The sequence below is a fragment of the Seriola aureovittata genome, chromosome 13, assembly GCF_021018895.1.
Source record: "Seriola aureovittata isolate HTS-2021-v1 ecotype China chromosome 13, ASM2101889v1, whole genome shotgun sequence".
In the NCBI taxonomy this organism is placed as follows: Eukaryota; Metazoa; Chordata; class Actinopteri; order Carangiformes; family Carangidae; genus Seriola; species Seriola aureovittata.
The window spans coordinates 2,907,568-2,934,972 of record NC_079376.1 but is presented as its reverse complement, the minus strand read 5'-3'; the positions used below and the strand labels follow the sequence as shown (position 1 = coordinate 2,934,972).

General features: G+C 43.9%; 1 protein-coding gene across 1 annotated transcript in view; it reads left to right on the top strand.

The window, feature by feature from the left end:
- Window positions 1-27,405, top strand: part of atrn (attractin) — a 117,054-nt gene that overhangs the window by 78,279 nt on the left and 11,370 nt on the right. The window contains exons 26-27 of the mRNA XM_056392953.1: window positions 303-381; window positions 24,013-24,120. Of these exons, the coding sequence (XP_056248928.1) occupies window positions 303-381; window positions 24,013-24,120 (187 nt within the window). The remainder of the gene's footprint in view (window positions 1-302; window positions 382-24,012; window positions 24,121-27,405) is intronic.

The window sequence follows — 27,405 nt, the reverse complement described above, 5'->3', positions numbered from 1 at the left end:
ACGAACCGCAGTGATGTGTCAAAACGACTTTAAATGATGTACTTACTGTGGCGGAGCAGCAGCAGCTTAAAGGGGGGGGGGGGGGGGGGGGGGGCTTCAGACCTGTAGCTCATTAAATAATAACACAGATTGATATGAGCTGTAATCAGCCCTTCTGTAAAACGCTATCAGCCCCAAACACACATGAATATGCAGAGTTTAGAAGAAGAAATTCAGTGTTCATTAATGAATTGATGTCTGCCAGAATATGTGACACTCATGGACGTTAAAACTGAACCTCCTCTCTCCCGTCGTCCACACAGCTGCTTCCTGTCCCTGCTCCTGGTGGCCGCCGTGGTTTGGAAGATCAAACAGAGCTGCTGGGCGTCAAGGCGACGAGAGGTAAGTCCGAGACACAAGCTTTACAACAAATATTGATTTTGGTTCCTCGGTTCCTGTCCTCGTTGAACAGAAAACGCCCGTCTCATTTCAATCTTCACAACGCCCCGTGTTTTATTGTTTCCCCGTTCTTCCTTCTGCTTTTCTCTCGTGGAAGCAGAATTGCTCAGGAAAGAACAAATGCATTGTGAGCTTTCCAATTACTCATTTGACCTTGTCGCAGTCAGTTTTCTTTTTATATTGTTGATGTTCAGTTATCTAATAGCTGAATTAAATAAATGGAATTAGCTTTGTTCAAATAAACACAAAGAAACATGCGATTGTAAGTCAACAGTCAGCAATTATTGTGTTATTTCTTAATGTGAATATCTGCGCCTTTGAATAATGACATTGTGCCGGTATAATTTCTGTCCTAGACCTCTGGAAAAACTCCAGCTGTAAAGTCGGCGGAGAGCATCGGTGATAAAGGCGTTCAGGCTACACAACCAATTAAAAGTTTAATCTTTTTATCACTTATTAGTGAAACATTACTGTAGAAAACCTTCTGTCTGGCTACTAAAACTCACACGGGTCGGTTTACATGAACGGACTTTGAAACCCTTCGTTCGTTAGACCTATAAAGAGCGGACAGCCCACATTACGACTTTTAGGTCGTGACTTTGCCCGAGTGCTTGTAGCGTTAAATCCTCTTGATACGATCGCAGCGTGTTTTTATTCTAAACACTGATCTGCATGTCGCTTTGGTCCAGCTTTAAACAGTTTGAGGAAATCTCTTGTTGTCTCTCTGTGACCATTCTTTACATAACATTCATTCATATATATATAGATATATACTATTGATAATTAGTTCAGTACAGTGATTTTATCAGTTTATGGACGGCACACGATTCCCCACAACTGACCAAAAAAGAAAAAAGAGGCAGATTTTGTTTTAATTACTGCAGCCGAGACTCATTAGCTCACAGTCCTGGGGGCGAGACACCGGGGCCTCGATCCATTGAGGCTTGAGAGTTGTGATGTGTTTTCCTAAATTACCCAAAGAAAAAACTTGAACGACACAAACTTCATATCATTCAACAAACAGGGACAGAGGCAGTGATCACATTATCTCCATTTATTGCCTGCCCTTTTGAATAGATTTGATCTGTTACATAGTTTTGTAAAAGTCATTGATTAGAATAGCTGCTTTTAGAAGATGTTCCTTATAAATGAAAAGGTGTTTACAGGTGTGACAGTTGAGTCAAGCTGGAGAGTAATGTTGAAATCTGTCCATAGTGGATGTGTAGATACTCATGAGTTCATGAGCATCTGTGGAAACCAAAGGGCTTCTAACACACTCAGCTTAATACAAAAATTAATTTAATTTAATTTTAAGCTGTCAGCCACTGAAAGTACATTAGTGAAGTGAATTGACTGCTATGAATTGTTCCTATATTATAGCGCATGGTGTCTTCCGCAACACACAGAGTCTCCTGGAGAAAAAAAAAACCAAACTCAGAAGTCACTAATTCTTTGAAAGCGCCGCACAGAGGACGCCAAAGCAATCTGCCAAACTGTGGGAGGCTCCGCAGGCGCCACAAAAGATTGAAAATGACAATTTTTCAGGTCTTTTAACAATTCTGCAAAACCAAAAGTCTGAATAATTCAAATGTTTTCGGAGGACATTAGAATTGCACCCGCTGCAGGAAAACTGACGACATTTAATGACATAAAAAAAAAAAAAACAACATTAATTTTAATTCATGAACTGTTTCATAGGAGGAAAAGTCTTAAACATCAATGTGTCTGTGTCATACGTGTCATTCAGAAAACAAGGTTGTAAAAGATGGTTGTTATTATTATGCGCTGCAGATCTTAAGCTTAACCCACTTTTTCAACACACACACACACACACACACACACACACGCTCACTCACAGTGCTGACAGATAGAAAGCAGGCCTGACAAAGCTCCTGAGTGATTGGTTTATGGCTCCTAAGACGACAACAGCCACAATAGATTTGCTCGGTTTATGCCTTTATTTCTTAAAGTCATTGTCCGAGTAACTGTGACGGCGTTTTATCTTTTTGCCCGAGAAATAAACGAGCTCTCTCGGTCAACCTCCAGCGTTTGAGTGTCTGAGGCTGAATGGATGATTAACTGGCGGTCAGACGGAGTCCACGCTTGTTGCAGCTTGGCTAGCTAGCTAAAGTGATGTGGAAACTATGAAAAGTTTTGCATATTGAATAGTTACTCCCCTGGAAAAAATAAAAAATGACAAAATGCATTTTCTTCTGTGTTTCCAGAAGGGTTTGGATCACCTTTTGAACAAGTGGCTGAAAGGTTTGCGTGCGTGTGGGAGTATGTCAGTGTGTGTGTGTGTGTGCGTGTGCGTGTGTGTGTGTGTGTGTGGCGGTGTCTGAGGGGCATACAAGCTAATATGAACTTTTTGGTTTGTGCTTTTCACACTCGCCGTGGCGGCTGAAGTGCCTTTCGGCTGTAACCTCGCCCAGGAGTGCTGTCATCACCCTCACCTCTGGATGCCTCTTAACATCCTCCCTTTCACCTGCTCCCACTCTGCCCTCTCTCATCTCACAGCCACTGCTGTCCAGCTGGGCTCTCTACAGGCTAACCTTTAAACAAAATTAGCACAGGACCTTTGTTAAGAGGATTGGGGGCTACAGGAAACTGTGAGGCCAATATTAAGCTCCCCAACACCTGGAAAAGCTGTTGGAGGACGGCGGGGTTTTCTAAAATGCCTTTCATGGAATCAGTTTGGTCTCTTCTAAACTGATTAACAACTTCACTTCACCCGATGAAAGCATTAAAGAAATGAAAGACTCACTTTTGAGGAAATTATATATATTTTTAGTATTATTATTATTATTATTATTATTATTAAAGCAATTTCCAAGTAAAGACATATGGAAAATGAGATTTATACATTCACTATTTTACTTTTAAAATCGCCATCTTGGGCATCACACTTCACTAACATTTATAGCATTTTCTGACACACAGTAATGTTGTTAATATCCCATGATGCACTTCTTTAGTTATGACATCAGTGTCTCCCAATAATTTATGGTCCCAAGCTCGTTAGCAGGAGTTGTGCTGCAGTCAACCATTTGAAATGCAAAGAATCTACTGTGAGCAAACGCATGATTGTTTGCCTGATGTGGCGATGGCGAGCTGGTGTTTACACTGTGTATATAAGCACCAGGCGCCATATGATTGGTGTAATTTACCAATTACCTGTTCATTATTAGTAAATTACACCAATCGCTAGTTCATGGCTGGTGTCAATCACCATCGTGGAGTGGCGGCCACTCAAAAGAAAATAATACAGGTCATTTCTTAAATGGAGTGAATGTGAGGTAATTGTTTCCCAAAGCTAAACCAGCAGTCAGAGGTTTGCAGCCTGGAGACTGCGCGGAGCTGCTGTTGCATCACACCTGTGATAATCTGTAATAAAATGCTGTAAGCCGAGCCAACTATATGTATATAACTACATATAGTTATTTCTGCCAATCAGAATGATGAACAGTAACAGTAATGACATCACCGGTTCGGCACGCGGCGGCAGCGGCGTATCCGCTTTTGAAAAATCCTGTTGAATCCTGCGGTGTTGCATTTCACTGCCGTTGGATCATCTGAAAGGCCGAGGCAGGAATCATTCTCACACTGAGAAGCGGGAGAGTCGTAGTGGCGGCCTCATTTTAGTCAAAGTGAAAAAATTGCCATCCAGTCATGATGGCCGGTGCAAACAGCAGAGGGCAGCGCTAATGACGCGCCCTCTCTGGAAGGATTGCTGTTTTCTTTCTCAGAGGTGGTTGCACTGAAATCCTGAGGCAGGATGTCGCTCCAGCAGAGAGCCGTGACTGGGGGGGGGGGGCAAATCAGGACCAATATATTAAGAGAATATTACTGATGTGTGTCTATATTTAAACACCCACAAAGACATGAATTGAATCCAGAGTTGAGGGAATGCAGATACTATATTAGTTTATATAGTGAGCACTTCCTATCGTAGCTGTCGAGTTGAATTAGGGCTTTGACTCCTTTAGAGATACTCAGCAGTAGTGTTTGCATCCCACGTCCGCCTCTCCTCCACTGCACAGTCAGTTTTCTGTATGCATAAAGAATTATGTTTGGACGTTAAATCTTTCAGAGCCGATTCACCACTGCAAGAAAAGTATTGTTTTACTGCACCAAAGTACATATAAATACACCTTTTCTGTGTTTCACACGCTCATCATCTCACACACGGCGGTTACAACTGAGAGCGAATCGATTTGGAGAAGTAGTAGTAGTAGTAGTAGTAGTAGTAGTAGTAGTAGTAGTAGTAGTAGTATTAGTATTAGTAGAGGAAGTGGAGGAAACACAACAGCAGCCAGACAGTATTACAAATAAAGAAATGGCTTTGTCAATAAACTGTAGTTTAGTGTAGTTTCAGTTTTAACTGTAATTACCTCATCCTGCTCGTGCAGAAATGAACACAGCTGCACAGCGGACCTGCCTCTGTACCTACACATTTATTGTGTAAACGCAACATGACACATAATTCCCGACAAACAGAAAGCTGATCATGTTTTTCCACGAGGTCAACTCTCTCGTTACAGCCGCCTGCGTCCCTCTCTCAGCGCTGTCCCCTCCGGGCTTCGCTCCCACATTCACCCCCCGATTCCTCCGAGTTACCCTGCGCTTGCATCAGCCGTACAGTGACACACATTTGCATCTAATTATGCCGGCGCTCACCTCACTTAGGCCGCGGCACAGTGGGGAAATGGTGGCCATTGCATTTTATGTGGTCATCGCAGGGTCACAGGGGATTTAAGACTTTGGCCCCCGAGCCTTGTTCTCCTTACCGCTGCCTGCTTGTCATCTGACTTTAAGGAGTTTAAGCTTATTGTGCTGTTGCAGTCACTGTAAGCCTCTCTGGATAACAGTGTTAGCTTTAACCCTGTGATATAAATGTCATTGTGAGCTCCTCTTTAAGAAATACAGTAAAACCCTTTTTTTAGAAGTTACCAATCACTCTGAGTTTCATCATCGAGCCAAAACACTTTAGTAGAAGTAAAACGGCTCATGGAGTCATTGCATTTACTCCTCCAAATTTACTATCAATAAGTTTAATGTATGTACATGATACAAAAAGGCAACGTGCGACAAATTCTAAAGCCGTTTTGACTTAAATTATTTCCTTGTGCTGCAGACATGAATATATTATATACCTGAGGAAGGCTGGTCCTGCACTCTCCTCCTCTTCGTTTGATGAGCTGTTTACATTATGCACAGGCTATGAAAAGCTGGTGTTTTCTCACCTTTAAAGCAGCGCAGCGTTTCCACGGTGTAATAAATCCTAAAAAAAAACTTTATGACCAACTTCACCAGAAGGGTCTAATAATAAAACTGGGTCCATCTGCTTTAGTTTAGGCCTGGGGTTTGGAAGGGTTAAAAGTTATGAGACAACCAGTGCCAGCATGTGATTGATGCTATCCGTCACTATTCACTTTATTTGCATTTGGCAGGTTTAAGGAGCTAATTTCAAACCCTGAGCAAAAAATAAGTTTATGACGGTGTTTGAGGTTCTTCTCAGCGTGGCAGCAGAGGCGAACACCTGCTGAGGCTGATGGCTGGATTGCTGGAACGAGCCGGAGCCCACCTGTTGGGGTGCGTGCGTGCGCGCTTGTTTGCATGTGTTTGAAAGTGTTCAGGCGCATGTTTTTCCTCACGTGTGTTTGCTGCGCATCTGTTTGCGTAGATGCGCTTGGATGTGTGTGTATATGTGTGTGTGTGTATTTCTGTACTGTCTGAGTCCTAATCAAAGGCTTCCTTTTGAGACCTGACAGTTCCTTTGAAGGAGCTGGAGCTGCCAGATGGCAATAGACCGGGGGCCCAAACCGCCGCAGCCATTTTGTGCCGTGGAAGCCACCGGCCTTTTAGTCGGAATGAGCCCCGGTGCGACTTGAGCGGCCCGCTGCTGATGCTGGGTGATGACTCCTGCGGGAGCCTTAGACTACATCTCACATAACTGCTATATTTACCTTCATGTAGTTAATCTGTAAAGAGAGCGCGGGTCAGAAGAGGAGGAGTAAAGCTTTCTCTTATCAGCAGTCAACAACTACAGCAACAGCGACGGGTTTCAGGCACAGCTTACGGAGGCCTGCAACAGACACAAATGATAAAAGCACTTTTTCTTTTTCTTTTCTTTTTTAATATAGATGAGCAAGCTAGCTAATTAGGGCAGAGATCCAGCAGAAGCATCTAGAGAAGGGGGCAATAAAATCATGATGCAAAATACTGAAATAATGGCACTACTTTAACATTCACTTACTTCGCCTCAGGACAGAATGTCTCGTTTCTCTCGGTTGTAGATTTCAGGCCGGAGTGGAAATCTCAGCACCTGGCCACGTAAGAGTTGAGTCATATGTATGGATTCATAAAGGGGCAGTTAAAAGTCTTTTACTGCCCCGCTGACTGACAGTGTGTTGGACGACACAGAAAGTCTTTGATGTTCGTTTTCTTTTTCCCTCTCTCGTGTTTCATTCGGTCCGTCCCTCCTCCTTTAATGTGCCTCCGACAAAAACATCCTCATGATGACGGCGTTTACCCGCCACCCCCCACCCCCCCCCCCCAACACAGATATACATCACAGATAACTTGACGTATATTGGACGTGTATTGCACCCTGAGGTATTGATAGAAATGCAGAATGCGATAATATCTCTGATCGTTGCCGCCGCCGCCGCGTCCCACATGATTAACTGTGTTGTAGATTCTTTACACTACACCAGAGGTAGGCCACGGGGAGGAGGCATGGAGAGGAAGCAGCATAAACGTCTCCAGATACCCTCACATATTTATTACCCCATTAAGCTGCCCACCCTCCCAGCATCACCTCCCACACCCAGCACCACCACCACCTTTCCCTCGGCTATAAATATGAATGTCAACCAAGGTGTGAAGGCTCAGGCCTCTGTTAGAAATACCTGCTATTATGTCATAAAATGAGTGGAAAGCTGTGCAATGGCCTGTGATGTGTAAACTCAACTTTTTTCTTTCTTTTTTTTCCTTCTCTTATCAAATGCTGTCTAGCTCAGGTTGTGGGATGTTAATGAAGTGATGTGCAGGCGTACACACACACACACACACACACACACACACACATTCCTCTGCCAGGAACGAACAACCACCCTTTCACTTCTGCCTTTGATGACTCTTGAGAAGGGAAAGTACACAGTCCACCGTACAAGTTTCTAAAGAATGGGAGGGGATCAGAGGAAAGATCTGAGGCCTTAACAAGACGGGCTGCTGCGGAACAGCTCTGCTCTCTGAAGACTTTTCACTGGTTTTCATTCAAGTGCATTAACCCGCGAGTTCACCTGTACAAAGGCAACAAAATGTAGTGTCGTCGTCTCGATTGTAAACACTTCATGATGTACAAGTACGAAAACAATGCATGCGCTTTTAGAAGTTCAGATCTTGCCGCTCGACGGCTTCTCCAGAGGTTTGACCTGATTTCTGGTGGAGATAAAATAGTGTTTTGTAGCAATTGACAGCTTTTGTTTTCCCAGTACGGTTTTATGTGGGCTTTGGGCTTTAGGTAATTATGCCGTTATACATTTATCCAAGTTATGATATCAACGCTACTGACAAAACGGATACAAATCCATACATCAGTACCCAGTTAGCTCCACTGGAAGACGGCTCCAGTTTTTATCACCTTCACATTTACAGGCCAGGTTTTCATTAAAGCTGTGCAGGATGGGCGTAGAGGAAAAATAACACAGACATGTAAACCCTGGCTTTGTAGAAAAACACTTCGACTTACAATCAGCTGAAAGTTGTAGTTACTGAAACTGGTGAATTCAAAAGGTCCTTACTTAATCTAACTGTTCTAGTTCTAGTTCTGCACCTGAAATATCTACAGAGATGCACCTCGTCTAATCGTCGTTTAATCATCTCATTTCTGCTTTTGTAAGCATATTATCTCTTGTTTTATACCCACATTATTCTTTTATTGGTTGATACACAGATGAGTAAACTTGCTCCCTAGTGGCCAAATTAAAACACCCCTCCGTAGGACGTGTTCCTGCCGTCTGATGCAGAGGGTGAGGATGACTCAGACCCGGCAATAAAGTTGTTTAACGGCTCCACAGCTGCGTCCTTGTCGTCGTCCCCTCGGCCACCGCAGACTGCTGACCCTCAGTTTTTGGACGGGGGCGACTGTGTCACCATACTGTCCTCTCCCTCTCCTGTCCGCTCCGTCCACGCCCACCTCTGACCCGCACCGTCACCGGGCCTTCAGCAGCCCAGACTGCTCCTGCATGAACACATGCACAGTCTTCCCCTTATCTTCAGAGTGATGCACTAAAACCTGCAATATAATAAACTGTATCCACCAAGGAAATCACGAAGTCAGATTTAAAATCTTTTAATGAAGTGTCTTCACCGAAATCTAATATGGATTATGGATTTATACAATAACAACTCATAACTTTTGATTATCACAACACTTGAAGTCCAACCTTAAAAGAGTTGCGTATGAACCAGAGGTCTGATCGATTATTGTTGTTAATGTCTGACACAGGAACGACAAACTAGCTCATTAATGTTTATTATTTATATTTAACTATTACTAATGAGCTACTGGACACCTGTATTTCCCCTAGGGGATAAATAAAGTATATATCTATCTATCTATCTATTACAAAGCCTTGGAACAAAATCAGATTCTTGTTCCAAAAGCAAACGTAAACTGTGTTTTCAGCACTTTATTTGGGCGGAATTGCAAGAAAACAGTGGTATGAGCCCGAGGACGCCTTCGTAGAGTAGCATGTACCAGTTGTTTAAGTTCATTTGCCAAATCCAAGGACTTTGGAAACCCTTATTGAATCTCTTTAAGTTTAGCAAGTTTTAGTATTTGCAAATAACGAACTGAATAAAAACTTACAGACTCCGTAAAGATCTCTAATCTGAATCTTTGTGCCCTCCCACTCAGCGGTGTGAGCAGCGCAGACTTAATGAACACCAGAGTCTCGCGCTCAGAGGCGTCGCCCAGTCACTCAGCCCGCAGTCATTATCTGACTTATATGAACACACACAGCCACACGAGCCGTCACACGTTCACGTGCAGCGAGCGTCTCCAGCAGATGCTTTGGCGTTGAAGGCGCAGCGGCAGAGCGGGAGAGAGGTTGGCGCTGGTATCCTCTTGAATAAGCAGAGACCCGAAATACAATGAAGATATCAAGGAGCACGTAGAGCTCCGCATCAAATTAGTTTCACGAAATAATCCCTAATGATAAGGAGGATCCTCTCACCGGCGGGGGCTGCTCCCGCCCCGGCACACGCCAGTCCCAGAAGCAGATGGCTGGATGTGAATGCGGTTCACACATGAGCAGGGAAGAAAAGGAAAAAAACGATCTTTTCACCTTTACTTTGCAGCTGTTACCCCCCCCCCCCCCCTTACGAAGCACTTCATGCTGATGCTCCGTAATACATTATAATTTTAGAATCATGGAAACGCACTTCTTGCTCTCCAGGAATGCCGCGCGACACAATCCAGAGAGTGAGTGCGGTTTTAACACGACATGTGTTTACACCGGCCAGAGGACGACCAAACCACACTCTCCTGCAGACCGCGAATACAGTCAGCACAGCGGGTCGCATCTCATGTGTAATTAAAAGTTTGAGATGTGGTGAATTTCGTCCAGTTGCCACAGTGGGTGAGCAGAGAAACCACGACACGCAGCACAGATGAGGCGGCGGCGTTCAGAGGTTCTTGTTCTTGAACAGGGTTGTTTTTTGGGGGGAAAAAGAGCGGGAGCGTCTCCCACAGGGCAGACATCAAATCATTTGACCTGCTTTTCTTGATTATGCGTTTGTTGTAAAGTGATAATTTCAGTCGATGTATTGACGATGTTTATGGAGAGGTCTGTGTTTCACTGAATTTGTCTGAGGCAGACCAGTGATGTGGTCCCAGTTAATATTCCATTTGAGTCTGTGATGGTTATGAGTTCTCCTGAGAGACAGTGGGGGAGTTTTGGGTTGTGGGGTGGGGGTGCTGTGGATAAAGTCAATAATGAGTTCCTTTTCTGGTTGTGTATGCATTGAGCGGGAGATTGTTGTGATTGCTTGGGCTGCCTGCTCCCTGAAACTGTGCTAATTGCATATGAGACGTATTATGGTTATGTCATCAGCTTTAATTAAAGACAGTCAGCAGAAACACAGATGTGTACGTATCAAGTAAATCAGATATAAACAAAGTACAAATGTCCAATTTAGGCAAAATTCCCATTTATCTGATGTGGCGACTGGTGGCTGGGATCCGCGCACAACACTGGAGCAACATGTGAACGCTCCCAGGATGTGACACTTCAACTAAACTACATGATTAGACCTCAGAGTTTGATCAGGCTAAGCTTTATCTTTAGCCTCATTAGTTTAGGACCAACACAACCTGGGGACATCCAGTGGTTTTTAATAATCAGCTCAGTTTTTATTATTAAAACTGTGTAATAGTGAAGAAGGAAGCTGCCTGGACTGAAATCTAAAAGGTGTAAATTCCAGTTGCCTTTGGTGTTCTGGTGCAGGTAAAGGTCCATTTGGCATCTTAATCTTGTGCTTGTTAAATTGAGTGGTGACAAAATGAAAGACAAGAAGAAAAAAAGGGAGTCAAAAGCAGAATCTCGGGGCATGATTCTTCTTTACCAAAAATAATTGTGCTTCCTAAATGCGTTCCCCATGTGCAGAGGCCGTGACAGTCATCTATAATTACCCCCTTTTTTAGAAAACACAGCTTTCTGACGACACTTGTTGGTGGTGTAAACGCAGCCGCTCTCTCTCAGCAGCAGTTAGTCTGAAGGTTTTCTTTCTGGTCATGTAGTCAAGTGTGAAACGGTAAAGTGAAGCTTATGAAACCATTGTGCTCATTTAAGGTCACTTGATAAAAAGGTGTCAGCGGCGTGACTGAAATGTTAATGTGAGCGGTCTCTTTGTGGAGCGAGGGAAAGATGGTCATCTGGAGCTCGCAAAAGACATTTTGTTTTTTGTTTTTTGTTTTTTTTTGAAGATGGAGGTGGATCATTGTTTCCATTGTGTACCCCTGGAAATGGATTCAGCCATGCCTGCACTAAGAATAATTGTGTCCTTGAAGGCAGAGCGTTGAGGCCACGGCCGTCGTTACAGCTCAGTGGTACCGTATACTGTGCTGGGATTATGCTGCAGAAGTGCAACATCGCTTTATGAAATATAAAGAAGTTGGGGACGCTCCCTGCTGTTGCAGACGTCCCCGGCACTTTATTAACTACTTTGTAGCTGTCACTTAGGGGTTAAAAATATTTTTCTGCTCGTGCCGCAGCGTTGAACACGATGCAGAAATTGCCTCCCCTGCTACATCCTCCCTCGCCCTGAAACAAACACACATGTAAATTGAAGCCACGTGGATCTCCAGGGAGAATGTGGAGTCCCTGAAACAGTATTCCAAATATGCAGGTGAAACATTTACTTTGATTTAATGGCTTCCTCTACTGTAAGGGTTATTCTCTGTCTTCTCACGGCTGACTGCTGAGAGAGAAAAAGAAATGAAAAAAGTCAAAGGCTGATTTTTTTTCTTTAGCTTTTATATTTAAAAAAAACCAAAACAAAAACAACAAAACAAAACTGTCTCAGTGTCTCAGTGAAGGTAAAAAATAAAAAGACGAAGCATCATCTCATCTTCTTTACAGTGTGAAAGCTCGGTTGAGCCGCGGTGTTTGAAAGACTAATGTGTTGAGCCTGTGATGAACATGTCCCCTCCCAACAGTCCAGCTGTGGCTGCATCCACATCAGGAGAGATCGAAGAGGGGAGAGCCTCACCTCACCTCACCCTGGGGGGGGGGGGGGGGGCTCTCTTACCTGAGCTCCTGCGGTTTCTCTCCCCGCTGCTGGAGGTGGGAGATGATTTACTCAAGGTGACCCGAGCCGGCGTGCTTTCTGCTCATGCCATCGCTCCTCACACTTACTCATTCTGTCCCGTCGCCTCGCACAGTGCCAGCCCCCCCCCGGCGGCCGACTTCAGCGTCGTCGCGGTCGAGAGACTCCCTGCTGCTGCGTGGCCCAGTGTTTGTCGCTGGGCTGATGACATGGAAATCTCACAGGATGCTCCTTTAACTCGGGTCGGAGCTGCAGTAGTAAAACGTGCCATTATAGTCAATTACCAGCTAATACAATAAGATCCCCAGACATATAATGATCATTATGAAACTCACAGTCCATATAATGTGATGATATATCACATTAACAGGAAATGAATTATCACGAGATCAGGCTGTAATACATTTTTGCTCATTTAAAGCAACATTTTATTAAATCTTCTGTTTCGTTTGCTCATAACTCTGAAATCTGTCCATTAAACCCGTGCTGCACTGATTCTCTGCAGTTCTGTGGAACAGCGTTTAGCCTTGTAAAACGCTTAAACTTTCCCTGGAAAGTGAAATTTAAGAAATTCTGAGCTGCAGCGTTGAGATGAGCGGACAGTAAAAACCCCTCCCTTGAAACCGGTGCTAATGAAGTTCAGACCACACATGCCGTAAACCCAGCTTTTAATGAAAGCAGCTCCTACACGACGCGGCACAAAACAGTGTTTGAAATTAGACTTCAATGTTGTAATAGCAATTAATTTTTAGCGGTGAGTTTTTCAGGGCTGGACGCGATAACTCTGCCAGCAATGACGTAGCTGACGTTGTCTTCGCTACAGATTATGATGCAAATGAAGTGACGCCGCGCAGACACGGAGGGAAGATGTGTTTCCTGTGTAACGGAGGCAGCAACGTCAACGGTGTTCTTCTTTAAAGCGCTGTGAGGCCCCTGTGGATTAACTAGAGCAATGCTTTAAGATTCTATGAGAGCTGCCTTCCATCCTCTCTCCTGAGGTCAATGTTCACTGCACCACCGCACAGAACAAAAGGCCTAGTTCTGAGGTGATCAATCCTGAAGTGAGAGGTAAGGAGAGATGACGAGAGAGAGAGAGGGAGAGAGAGAGGGAGGGGGTGGAAGAAGAGCAGCAGGCAGCACTGAAGGTCACTGAAGGAATCTTCAGTAAAACATGCATCCTCCTTAAAGGGAAGACCTTGTTAATGATATCCTCCGCGTCGTCCAGCAAACAGCAGCCCGCTCAGACCTGACAGGAACGCAGATTCATCAAAATGTGATGAAAAAATAATCGGGAGCCACTGCAGCACTGGCGCCCGGCTACCTGGCAACGGCTACCCGGCAACAGCTACCCGGCAACTGCAACGCAAATATAAGCTCTGATTTATAGACTGCTAACATAAACATGTGCACAAGTGACAGAAATCTGATAGTAGTTATGTGTTTGAGTTTCAGGGGCATTGTGTGTGTGTTTGTGTGTGTGTGTGTGTGTGTGTGTGTGTGTGTGTGTGTGTGTGTTGTGTGTGTGTGTGTGTGTGTGTGTGTGTGTGTGTGTTTGTGAACAAAGAAAAGTTTGTGTGTCTTTTCGTTTGGGTGCGAGTGAATGAACAGTAGACTGTGTGTGTGTGTGTGTGTGTGTGTGTGTGTGTGTCTGTGTGTGGGTTGGTTGGTTAAATTTTATTCTAGCTGCTTCCCACATTTCGATTCAGTGCAGTGATTGCAATGGTGTCATTCAAATTTTCTGTGTCTTACAGTGTGTGTGTGTGTGTGTGTGTGTGTGTGTGCGCGCGGCTTTTTGTTTCACACAGTTCCCAAAACGCATCTAAACCCTGCTAATCTTAATTCCACAGAGATGGTGAATATAATTAGAGTTTGGATCAGCGCCAGAGTCTCATTGCTCACGATGTAGAAGCTGACTTATCATCCCCACCTCGCTGCACTGTGGGTGACCCCCATTTGGCCCAGTAACATCCAGCTCTCCGCACCCCCACCCATCCATCATGGCCGTGGTACAGGGCTTATCATAAGCCCAGAACCTCTGTCAAACCCCTGCTCCTGTACTTTTTGATGCCGTTTCATCTCGTCCCAGGCTGTCTTCACTTTCTTTACTTTTATTCACTCCTCCTTCCCGCAGCTGTCTTATCTCCTCCATCACCACTCAGCCTCTGTTTTAACTTCAGAACCACCTCACTTCACTTCTTCTGTCACACCAAAGTCAGCAACTCTGACACGTCTAACTTGAGCTAACTCTTGTAGATTTGTTCTCTGAAAACATTTGAAAATATTGTAGTTTAATATTAGCACAAGTTGAAGTTCCTGTTTGCCTTTTTGTCTGTGTGTGTGTGTTACGTGAAGCAGAGAGGCAGCTGCACAAACAAGAGCTCCACGGTTTAACCTCTACATGTCTGTACAGAATTAGCATCTTAAACAGCAAACACACGTCACTGCCTGTGAGACACGCTTTGAGACACGCGAGCACATTTCCGAATCCGTCCTGAATGTGTGTCCTGTCTCCAAGCGACCAGCAGCAAGGTTTTATTACGTCCCGGCTCCTGTACATCGTCTCCTTCATCTGTGGGTACATGTTGTCTGGGCGTGAGCCACGGGCGCAGGGTGACACGCTGCAGCGCGACGTGACGCAGGGTGACACATCATGACACATCATGACGCAGCAACACAGCCGGTGTGAGAGCGAAGGAGGAAACGGACGTGTTGTTTATTTATTTTATTTTATTTTTTTGTGGCTGTTGAGATGATAAAAAGTTGAGCGTTGGAGATGGAGATGTGGGTGCAGAGTACTGCTCTCTGCTAGTTGCTCCTTGTCATCGCTGTGAAGCTGTAAAAGTTACAGAGTTTATTGCTTCTAATGATGATAATGAAGCAGATGAAGGAAATTCAAACTACTTTTTAATTTAATGGATGAAACTATCTCGACTTAAGGTCCACTTACATCCTAAAACATGGTCTTTATTAGCAGATATTTGCTCAGTTGTCCTAAAACTTTAAATGTTCAAATCTTTTTCAGCTGCACAATAAAGATGAACTGAAGTCTGAACCAGAGCTGGTCGGGCAGCTCACTTTACAAACAAGAGCCCGATTGAAATGCAGTACAAAACAAAAAGTAATGCACAATAGACGAAACTCTTAACAGTGTGAGTTCCCTCATAGTGACAGTAATGAGTTGAAACACTGCCACCGAACCATAGACCTGAATAAAGCATGTTGATCAGGTTAAAATCAGAGTTATAGGTGTGTTATGTGGTGATTATGGAAACAGTGCAGGCAGCTGCAGTGATTGGCTTGTTGACATATTAGATGTGACCAGCACAGACCAGAGAGGGACTGGAGCCGGTCCAGGTGTGAACTGTGCTGTAAGTGACAGGAGCATCAGAGGAGACTGACAGGCGGGTACAAAGTCTAATCATCCGTCCTGCGCATCTACACATCAAAATAAAAACACCTAGTTTAGAAAGTTGCAGACTAAACTGTTGCCATCTTAGAAATAAATCTCCTGGTATGTGAGCCCAGTAACCGCCGGCTATCACGTGTGGAATTCACTCTCCTCGTACTGGTGATACTTGTGCTCTCACGCAGACTCTCCTACAGTTCACTCAAGAACAGAGCAAAAGCCTCTTGGTGCAACTGTCCAAATGATTCATTTTAAGGAAACACAATGAGCCACTTGAGATGGAGTCGGCGCGAGTGCTCTCTGTGTTGATTGGTTAAATGCTCTTTTAGTGAATCTTCTTCAGTAATTGCTTTATTTGAGTGTCTCCTTTGTCTTAACCTCTCATCCCTTCATTTGTTCCATTTTTATCTCATCACAATCTTTCTGCCTCTTTATTTTTTTTTTTTATCCCTCTTGTCTTTTGCTTTTTGATTGTGCACGCCACCTTGATGGAGTATTGATCGGGGCTGTGGCCGGGGCGGAGGCGGCGGGGGGGGTGGGGGGTGGGGTGGGGGGGTGCAGTATGTACAGGAGAGAGATAAACAGATTCAGAGGCAGAGGGAGATGGATGGAGAGGTGCCCGGCACAGCCAGCAGGAGGCCAGCAGTGAAAAGAGAGGAAGAGTTGTGGAGTGATGGTGGTAGAAGAGAGAGAGAGAGAGAGAGAGAGAAACAAAAAGATGTGGAGGGGAGTGAGAAAGAGAGGGAGGGGAGGGAGGGATCAAAGTCTTCTCCCTTGTCAGTATTCACAGCGTGCCTCCTCTACCCCCCACCTCACTGCCGGAGAGATGGAAAGATGAAGCGAGAGAGAAGCAGCGAGCAGCTAACGTCGTTTCACAGACAAAGATTTCCTCTCTCCTTTTTTTTTTCTTCTCCACACTTTCGTCCCTCTCTCCCTTCCTCCTCCCCTCCGTGCCTCTCGCTCCGCGGCTCTTTCCTTCAGTAGAAGAAGAAGGATGATTGAGAGCTCTCCCACCGACAGCATTTTTAAACAGACGCATCAATAAATAAATGGCTTGATGTAGTGCTGCATGTGTGTGTGTCTGCCCATGTGAGCTGGTACACTGCACCCGGGACGTGTGTGTGTGTGTGTGTGTGTGTGTGTTGTGTGTGTGTGTGTGTGTGTGTGTGTGTGTGTGTGTGTGTGTGTGTGTGTGTGTGTATGTGTGTGTGAGTTTGTGTGTGTGTGTGTGTCTTTGTGCCCAGGCGATCCAGCACTCCATCCCCTCTTCCCAGGGGCGAACTCTTTGAACGCCTTTGTCTTTCTTTCTGTTCCCATTTTTTCCCCTCTCTGCTGTGTTTGCCATCACTCGTCCCTCTCCAACATCCTCCCTTATTTCTCTTTTGTTTCATTTTCCTTCTCTTCGGTTCTCTTCTGCATTTTGTGGGGGGGGGTTGGTTTTTTTTCAACCCCCCACCGCCCTGCGCACTCTGCTGATGCACTCGATCTCTTTGGCACACCGCTGCTCACTGCGAATGCTCAAACACAGTTCCCTCAGACAGCTACTGTGTGTGTGTGTGTGTGTGTGTGTGTGTGTGTGTGTGTGTGTGTGTGTGTGTGTGTGTGTGTGTGTGTGTGTGTGAGAGAGAAAGCATTTAAATCCACAAATTTGTTCGAAGGCCTCATCGAATGATTTTTGACATTATTGCTCAACCTATAGATTTTTTTAATTTGTTTTTAAAGCTTTTCACGTTAACAATGGGTCAGTTGACCGTGTCGCGCGAAAGCAGTTGCTCGTAGCGACGGTTACAACCCGACTCTCGTCCCTCGCCTCTGAGGAACATTTCAGCATCTTTCAACTCATTGCCTCACAACCTTTCCTCTTTTGGTTGACTCGTTGTTTCCAGTCACCACCCACCGCACTCTGTCTGTTCAGCAGCAAACTCCAGACGAAGTTAGCGACTTGCTGGTGAACATCGAGCATTCAGCACCTAGAGAGATATTTACCTCTTGGGAAACAAAGCAAGAGAATGAATGTTTGACTTGCATTCACTAAAAACATGAATCCAAATGAAGGCTGCTGATCCTGCAGCTCCATGGATGACGTCTTCACATTGTCCAACATCAAATAACGTTCAGTTAAAATGATATAAACAACAAATCATGAAATGTGTTTCATTGTAGCTTGATTTAAAAAAACAAAACAAAAAAAAACAATGAGCATGTAAAATGTGTTCACATTCAAGCTTGTGCTGGTCCTGTGATTTTATTATTATATGTAACATATGTGCATTTAATTCAAACGGTCTCACTTTACCTGCAGGCACATGCAGTTTTGCTTTTGTTCATACAGCATTAATTCCACCTCGTGTGTGTTTGAGAGAATTCATTTGCATTCGTGAAAATATACACACACATTCATGGCTGCTCATGTGCACGTATCTCCAACCTGCCTGCCTCTGTGTGTGTGCGTGTGTGTGTGCGTGCGTGTGTGTGTGTGTGTGTGTGTGTGTGTGTGTGTAAATGCACAAGTGTCCAGGTCTATGCACACATCTCGCATAATTATGTTTATGTATGCATAGTTCACTCTGCTACAGTCAGATATTCGCTCACACACACACACACACACACACACACACACACACACTGTCTGACTACCCTGCAGAAAACTAAGTGCCAATTTGAGAAGTAGGCGACTTGCACTGTAACTCCTCTGGCTCGTGGTTATCTTCGGAGCGCTGAGTGTTTGCTCTACAGCGGCTGCCTACTCGCAGCATGGCATAATGAGATTTGTGCAAGTAGTATCTTCTGTAGGACTCCTTCCAGGACGGTTGCCCTCCAAATTATGTCTCCTTTACCTGATGGGGGCAGTCCAGAGGTTAGAGAGGAGGACCGGAAATAAAAAGGACAGCTGGTTTGAAAACTCACACCGACTGCTCAGCGTAGTTATGGGAATACAGATTGTTGTTTGTAGACAGGAGGACAGGAACTGATTTTTTATACAACAACTAAATCAAATTTGTGTCAGTGTTGTGTTTGTTACTGCAGTGTTTGTCCAGCACTCCTGTCCATCATGATAACATTTCAATCACAAACACTTCTGAATTCTGGGGACGTAATGACATGGTTGTTTATTACATGTCTGACCGTCTGACTGCTTGTGTTTCTTCCATTGTTGGACTCGATTATCTGTGTTCCCAGACAGAGGAAGGTGATTTTGCAAGTAAAATTTTTATCATAACCAATTGTAATGATGATGCAAATAAGACCAAGGTTATAAAAATGTTTTCTGTTTGAAAAATAATAGCAGTAGCTCGCAGACAGCTGACAGTCCAATATGGTGGAAAAATCGGCCCAATAATGGCTCTTTTGTAGCTACTGTTCATTGGCAGGTGAAGTAACTTACTTTTTCTTAATTCAATACCTTAAAGTTTAATGTGATGTGTACCATGATCAAAGTCAGCTGGAGGTGTCCAAAGACGGAGTGCTCGTGCTAATGTTGCTATGTTTCTACATGTTGTATAAATAGGTAACTGTTAGCTAACACATTCAGTGACTAATGATCCAAGGTAATAATGTCAATTGTGAGCTTGTGTTGCTGCCTCCAAGTGACCAAGAAAATCAATGAAGGCAGCTTTAATTTGTAAGATCAAAAAGAGTTGGTGAAAACAACATATAGGTCATAACCACGTTACTGAAACATGCTATAATCACATCACAGTCCTCTGACAAATAAAAACCAGTCATACAGACATCTGAGTCAAACCGTTACTCACCTTTTTTTTTTTTAATTTTTAATCTAAGTTGATGCATTGTCAGTGAGAAAGAAAAAGTTTATCCTTGAAGCAAGAAACTTTTATTCCAGCTCTCACCCTCATTCATTCAGAGACGTCTCCGCTGGAGCAGCTCATTGTTCAACAGAACAAACTATTGATTGTGGACAATTCCCAGTTGTACTGTAGAATTATGTGATTGTGAATATGACAAAAAAAGAAGAAAAAAAAACTAACGCATGGGAGTTCAGCCAAACATGGCTGTTTAAATAAAGGTAACCTGTGTGTTAGACAAGAGAGCAGGCTGTTTGCAGAGAGGCTGAGGGAGGTGGACTGAATCTATAAAGTTTGTTTACTGCAACATTCAGATGCGCCTCCATCTGCTTTTTATCCAGTAAATCAATTCTGTTGCTTTGTGCTGTTCAAGGAGCTCCGCTTATGACAAAGGATGTTGCCTGCATGCAGATTCTCACCTCCTCTGCATAGTGGCGGCTGCGCCGAGCCAGGCTGCGATGCTGCTGCTGCTGCCGCCGCCTCGCCCGGCCCGCCGCATCCGTGTGAGCGAGGTCGATTCTGCCAGAAGTTCATTAAGAGTTTCATTATCTCACTCGGAGTGAAACCTGATTTGTAGCAGGGAGTATTGAGTTTTGATTTTGGTTTTCCAGAAAATTACAGATTTGATTGTTATTTAATAGGAGTTAGTGCTGATAGATAATTTCAATCACACACTAACCAACGCAGACATCAGTGAACGATGGCAGAGGGGCTTAGGGTGTTGTGTTGCAACACACCCAGCAGTCGTCACACTGACAAAGGCTACATATTTTGGCTCTCAGATGCTTCACACAGTGGGACGTCTAATCATGACAAATCGAGACTCAGCACAATGGAGTTGCTCATTTGCGTTTTCATTTGTTTCTGCGTGCCGACTGCTGCGGCGGCAGAGCACATTTTCAAGGCGTTGAACTGGGCACGTCGGATGCTTCAGCCTGTTTTTATTCGTGTATATGGTAATGAGGCAACTCCTGGCCATTGTGTTTGGATTCATTCATACTTTATGGGTGTTATTGTTCCACTATTGTGATTCACACTGTTCCTATCTTTAGCTTCTGCCTGTAGTTTTTCAGATTTGTTTTTTTTTTTTGTTTTTTTTCTGTTTGAAGTGAGAGCTTTTAATAAACCCTCTCTTATACTGTATCTACTCCACAGTAAGTCTTAGTCTATCTCTGGCTTTATTAAGCACTTTAATGTTTATTAATTTGCAAATTTGCTATTGAGCTGTCTTTTGCAAAAATATCATGAGCTCAGTTAAAGCCTTTTGAAAAGGGGCTGAAGAAAGCACACAGAGAGACAAGTCTGTTATTCATAAAGACTGACTCAGTGTGTGGTCAGAGAGCAAATATGAGTAAAAAGAGAAGTTGAATAATGAGTGATTCATTCAAATCAAAAATCAAATCAAGTTTATTCATGTAGCTCATTTCAAACAGCTGGAGTCGACCAAAGAGCTGTACAAATTGTAGTGACAATAGGAAAAACAGGAAACCTAATAAAATAGTCGGGTGCACCAGCTGCAGGTGAGACAAAGAGGACTGTCTAATACCCAGGTACAGTGAGTTGCAATAATCCAGCCTTGAGGAGATTGATGCAGTGGTAACAGTCTTCATATCATTCAGAGACAGGATATTCCTCAGCTGAAGATAGCAGCCTGTCACCACAGAGCTGATCTGTTTGTCAAATTTCAGTGCAGAGTCAAAGCTGACACCAAGATGAAGGTTCAGAGACAGAAGACAATCACCTCTGTCTTCTTGTCATTCAACTGAAGACAGGTCTTTGACACCCGGCATCTCACATCCTGGAGGCAGTTAAGGAAGGATGTGATCGAGTTGGAAGCTCCCCAGATTCAGTGGAAAGTATTTTTTTGCATGTCAGTGAAAGGAGAGAATATACAAAGAAAATAAAATGGGCCCTAAAATGGAACCTTGAGGTACTCCACGAGTGATTGGGTTAGTAAATGAGGAGAAACTCCCAATCTTCCCGATCGAACGACCTGTCTTTTAAGTTGGTGGCGAACCTGAAGGCAGTGCCCTGGATGCCAACCTGGACCTTGAGACGATTTAAAAGAATAGCCGCACTGAGGGTCTAAAAAAGAATTTAAACGGCACATTTACCACAGTCTAAAGACAGTAGTGGGTCATTTGAGACTTTGAGAAAGAGCAGATTCTGTGCTATGAGGAGCCCTGAAGGCTGAAAGGAATTTCTTCATAATGATGTTATTGTCTAAATAAGATAGAAGCTGTGTCTAAACCACTTTCCAGGCAGGATGCAGGTAACGACTCCCCACTGACATTAAAACTGGCTGCAGTCAGTTTACAGAGTACTTTGGGGAAAAAAAAAAACCTGCACCAGCTGCTTTGTGAATAAATTGTGTGTGTTTGTTGCTACTTATTTTTAGGTCAACCGTTTAAGTTTTGAGTGGTTTAGAGCCATCATTAAAACAGTTATTTTTGTTACACATTAATCTGCCGGTTACATTTCACGATTAATTGATTTATCTGACAAATATTTCTGACAAATGTCTCACAACTTCCTTAAATAGTCTGAATTGTCAAAAAAACCAAAACTTGAGCATTATGGGATTGAGTAAAAGAAAGTTTATACTTATATTTCAAAAGCTGTAATCGCTAAATATTTGGTATATTTGATATAACCTTAATTTATATAACCATATCCTTATCAAACGGGTGGGAAACTTTTTCTCACTGATCTCCTCGAACCCTCACCTGAAATGTGATGTGTCAGTTAAACAAATATGAGCTAACTGGTTGCTGGCTGTAGCTTCATTTTTGAATGGACAGACATGAAAGGGATATTGATCTTCCCTTTTATTTCTCAGCAAGAATGCCAATAAGCACATTCCCTAAAAAGTTAAACATTTCCCTTTAAAAGTAGCGACTCCAGTAAAATAAAGGTTCAGCTCCTGCTAGCCCAGCTGTTACAACAGAGAGGAGTGCAGAGAGAGTTGGATACAGGCACATCCACAGACGCATACAGGAATTTAATGAGCTGGCTTGCTCCACAAAGAGAATCCGGGACATTAAATTTAGATGTTTTTTCTGTCTCGTCAGGCTTTACTGTAGACGGCGAGAGACTTCCCATCAAGCTATTTCTGTAACACTTGGTAAGGATATGATTATAAGACATCACATGACAGCAGATGGAAACGCTGAGCACGTTAATTGCAAGCTGTGTTGACTTGTCAGTTCGCGCGCAAAAGGCCTTGACCCCCCCCCGCCCCTCCGTGAACGTGCATCCACACAGAAATGCCATGCGGGATTTCGGTTGTGTGTACTGTTGGAGCTGAATCGCAGCGCTGCCCTTTTTCCTTGCACCTACTCTCTGCCAGCGACTCGCTGTAATGAGACAGAGGCCAATAGATTGTGTCAAACTTCTTTTGATTGTCTGTCTACACACGACTCCACAAGCATCACGCTCCGTCGTCGCTGTTTGACTTCCTTTATGAGCTGAAGCTCTAGGAGATGCATTCAAACAAATGATCAGTTAGATGTTGTTTCCTTTTTTTCTTCCCTTGCGTGTCTTTATTTATTTTATTTTTTTTATGTCTCATTTCTGTGAGCGTTTTTCCTGCTTGTACAGCGGTTGCAGGTGTTATTGTTTTGTTGGGAGGTGCTTGCTGCTGGTATTCAGGTCTTGGTGTCTCTGCAGTTGACAGCATTTGTTTCTCTATTCATAGCACTTTGGCTGCTTTGACAGGGGAAGACACAAGCGCATCGCCTTCTTTACTGGGGTCTCTGACTTTCCTCAACCTCCCCCTTTCCTCTTTCTCTGCCATCGTCGTCTCCTTTCCTCTGCTCATTTTCTCTTCTTCCCCCTCCTTCACTCTCTCATAATCACCTCCCTCCTCCTCTTCCTCTTCCTTTGGCCAAGGTCCACGTTATAAATCAGAGCGAAAGGAGACTGTGCCTCCACCTTGCAGTGGTGGAAAGTTACTAAGTACATTTATTCATGTACAGTTTAAGGGAACTTTACTTGATTATTTCCATTACATGGTCATTTCTGCAGTACTACATTTTAAGGGAAATTGGGAAATACTCGTCACTTCACTAGATTTTTACAGGCGGCCAATAATAAATAATATAATTGAAATCTGCTGCACCACTTAAAATGCAACAGCAGTTTAAACGTAATCATTCTTATCTTAATTAATGGTTATTAAATAATTTACTAGTGTGTTATACATCAGTCTCCAGCTTTTATTAAGGATGTATTTGGGTTGCCAGGTTGTGAGCAATCCAATGGGAGTTTTTAAAACATCTGGGTTGCCATGATACAAATCAGTGATTACTGGTTTATAAAGTCTAAATGCACTGTTTTAGATAAGTACTTCTGATACTTAAAACTGGACTAATTAATATATTGATTGATTGATTGATTTTTATTTTTATTAACTAGTCTCTAGAGATGAAACCCTGGAGTCACACTGGGCAGTTGATTGGGGAATAGACAGAAGACAGTGTGTGTTTACCTGTCAGTGACCTTCGCACTCCTCCTCTTCTTCCCTAGCAACTGCTAAGGGAGATGCAGCAGATGGCGAGCCGGCCTTTCGCCACCATCAACGTCGCCTTGGAGACGGACGAAGAGCCGCCTGACCTGATAGGAGGAAACGTCAAGGTGAGCGCAACCTTTTTCTCTGAGCAGTCGCCACTGCGCCACAGACATCCACCTTTTGTCAGGGGCTGAGAGGGACACAAGCAGGGAGGCCTCATCTTTCATCGACACTGTCACTCATCCTCGCTCAAGTGGGAGCTCAGCCTTGTGCCCGTCGACGGCGGCCTGTGATCGCAGCCTCCAAAGCGAGAGATATTCCTCACACCATCTGTTTCACATCATTTTCTGAGTCTGAACTCTTTAAGGTGGTTCCGTTGGTTTTCAGCGAGCCAAGGAGTCTAAAATGAGCTCACTTAGAGAGAAGAGTTTGAAGTGTAGCGCAGGTCTAGTACACCTAATGAGGGTCAACGCAGTGTACATTTGGCGAGACCATGCGAAAGCTGAACGATGATGAAAGTGGGCTGCTGATGAGTAACACAGCACATTATACCAGTTACAGCCAGTTATTATGGGTAGGCAGTGAATTCTAATGGGAATGAATTCAGTTAACCCTGGAGTTAAACACATGCAGATGAGCGTAAGGTAATGTCGATTAAGACTGTGCTCAGAAATAAGCAAAGAGTTTTGTTCTAACATTGAGATATTCTTCAATTGGAAAAAATAAATAAACGCCTACTTGCAGGAAATGTTTGTTGGCATGAAAATAAAGAACATTAGGGGGCACTATTAAAGTCACGATTCATGTTACAAAACAGTCTTGTTTTGCTGCATCCAGCCATCTGTGTTTTTGAAATACTGACAGAAACTGAAGGTAGAAAAGTTCTGTTAAAATGGAGCTGGTTGGAACAAAGCCATTTATAAAGGAGCACAGTATAGACAGTGAAAGACAGTTCGTTATAAAGAGAGGTTCTGTGTTTCTCAAAGTACGGCTCCTTGTTTAGAGCAAATCGTGACGTAGTTGTGAAATAAGATTTTCAAGTTGTAGCCGTGCAGAGGTTTGCAGATATCTTTCTAAGAAACTTCTTCCACAGCATATGGAGATGAGCAGAACTTTTATTTGTGCTGCTCAAAACATTAAGAAAAAAAAAAAAAGAAAATCTTTCCAGGAACTATGTCCAAGCTGCAGGAACTATTTCTTAGCAGCGCTTGAATAAAAACAACTGAAAACTCTCCACTGCATCTTTACATGAATGTAATAATTATCTCTGAGAGAGAAACAAACAGGAAGCGTCACATTTCTACAGTGAGGAAAACAAAACCCTTTCCACATAAAGAGGAAACATCTGCACAGTCACAGAAGAGTCGACGTAGTTGAGAACAGTGTGAAAAGTCTTAGTAACAACAGTGATGATAAGAATAAAACCAGACACTTCCTTACAAAAAAACAAAATCCCCGAGACGCTGTCATCCAACATTTCTACGACAGACGGTGAAACCTTTTTAGTTTTTAAAATGTAATGTCTCTGTGCTGTGAGCGCTGCAAACCAACACATCAGTGTGTCGGTGTGGAGCCAGAAATCTGAAAATAAACCGGGAAAATCAAATCAAATGAACTGCATCACCACATTCTCCAGGTAAGTGGCCGTGTTTTGTGATTTCAGAGAAACTGACCTGTGATTGAAATTCTTGTGACCAGCAAGGACCAAAGTTAGATCCTTACATCCTCCTTCCCCCTACATTACCCACAATGCAACAGTTCAGTCAGAGATTCAGGTGTGTGGTGCTAGTGGCAGCTAACGTAGCCCCGAGCTGCTAGCCTGTAGTCTGGAGCGGAGATGAGGAGCAGGTAGAGAGGTCAGGTGCGCTCGCTGTAGTTAGTGCAGTGGTTTATCAAATTAACAGAAGACATTGAGCTTGTCGACGCTGTAAATTGTATTTAAAACGTAAATATCAAGCTGCTGGAGATGGTGGTTGAGGACACTGGATTAGAGAAGGGAAGAGTCGGAGGCAGCCGCAGGTTAAAGAGCAGCTTTAAATGCAGATATCGTGCAGAGGCAGCGGCGGAGAACATTTAGTTATAGAGTTACAGAAACTGCGGTTGAGTATTCGGCGGGGCAGCTTCACCTGTGACTCTGCACTTTGTGATGAATGACCTCTGAATGCAGATGTAGTGCAGAATTATAGGGCTGTTTCTGCAGGGTGGCTCGGGGCCCCCCTCGCCTCTTGACAGGGGCCATGCATCTCAAGGGGCTCCTGCTCCCTGCAGAGGCTGCGGGGCCCTCGGGAAGATCTGAGCTAATCAAACCCCGGCTCCAACAGGAAGGATCCCACCTCTTCTCAGTTCTCCTCTCTCCTTTCTTCTCATCTCCGATTCCACTTCTTCTTCTGTTCTTTATTTCTTTGCACCTTCTCTTCTACGTCTCCACTCTTGTCCACGCCTTTTTCTTTCTTTTCAGTTCTTCTCTCGTGCCTTGTTTTCGCTGTTTTCTTCAGGTTTCTCCTCCTAAGGCTCCCTCCTCTCTGTTTGTTCTCTTTTCAATTCTTCTTTTCCTCTGTCATCTGTTGTTTTCTCTCTTCTCAGCTTCTGTAATTTTCTCTTCTTTTCATGTTTTCATCTTTCTCCTCTTGTTTCTTTTATCTTTTCCTCTCTTCTGTTTTTTACTTCTTTTTTTTCATTTATTTTCACATCACATTCTCAGTTTCTGTTCTCCTCCCTCTGCTGTTTATCAACCTTTTTTCTTTTGTCTTGACTTTTCTTTGAATCTTCTTGCTTCCTCTCGTCTCCTGTCTGACATCCTTACTTCACTATAGTGTTCCCCTTAATTTACTAGCACTTTACTGATCCTATCAGCTGTCTGGAGGTTTTTGTTGGCCTTATCTGCTGGTTCTGGTGTGTGTGTGTGTGTGTGTGTGTGTGTGTGTGTGTGTGTGTGTGTGTGTGTGTGTGTCTTTCTTTGTGTACCTCTGCATGTTTGTGTGGGTGTTGGCGTGTGTGCTGTTGTGTAGAAAGAAAAAGATGCAGCTTGGTGTGGAAATCAGGCGCCCTGTGCCGCCTCCTCCTCCATCTCTGCTTTACCTTTTCTTCTCCCACCTCTACTCTTTCTTTTCTTCCATTCTTTCCGGCCTGCTCTCCTTCTCTCCGTCAGGGCAGCTGCAGCCCAGGAGCAGAGATCCAATTTAGATCTTCCTCCTCAGCTTTCTGCGCCTTCACCAGCTCAGACGGTGAGCGCACACTATCCTATCTCCTCCCGGCTCAGATTGAGCGACTCAGAGCAGGTTCTTCCCCTTGTTTCCATGCTGTTTTATCAGGACGCTACAGTGGTGTATTAAGACCCACGATCAGAGCGTACAGGGGGCCAGGCTCCGCACGGTGAGCTGAAGATCATTAAAGTTGTTTATAGCCTCGGT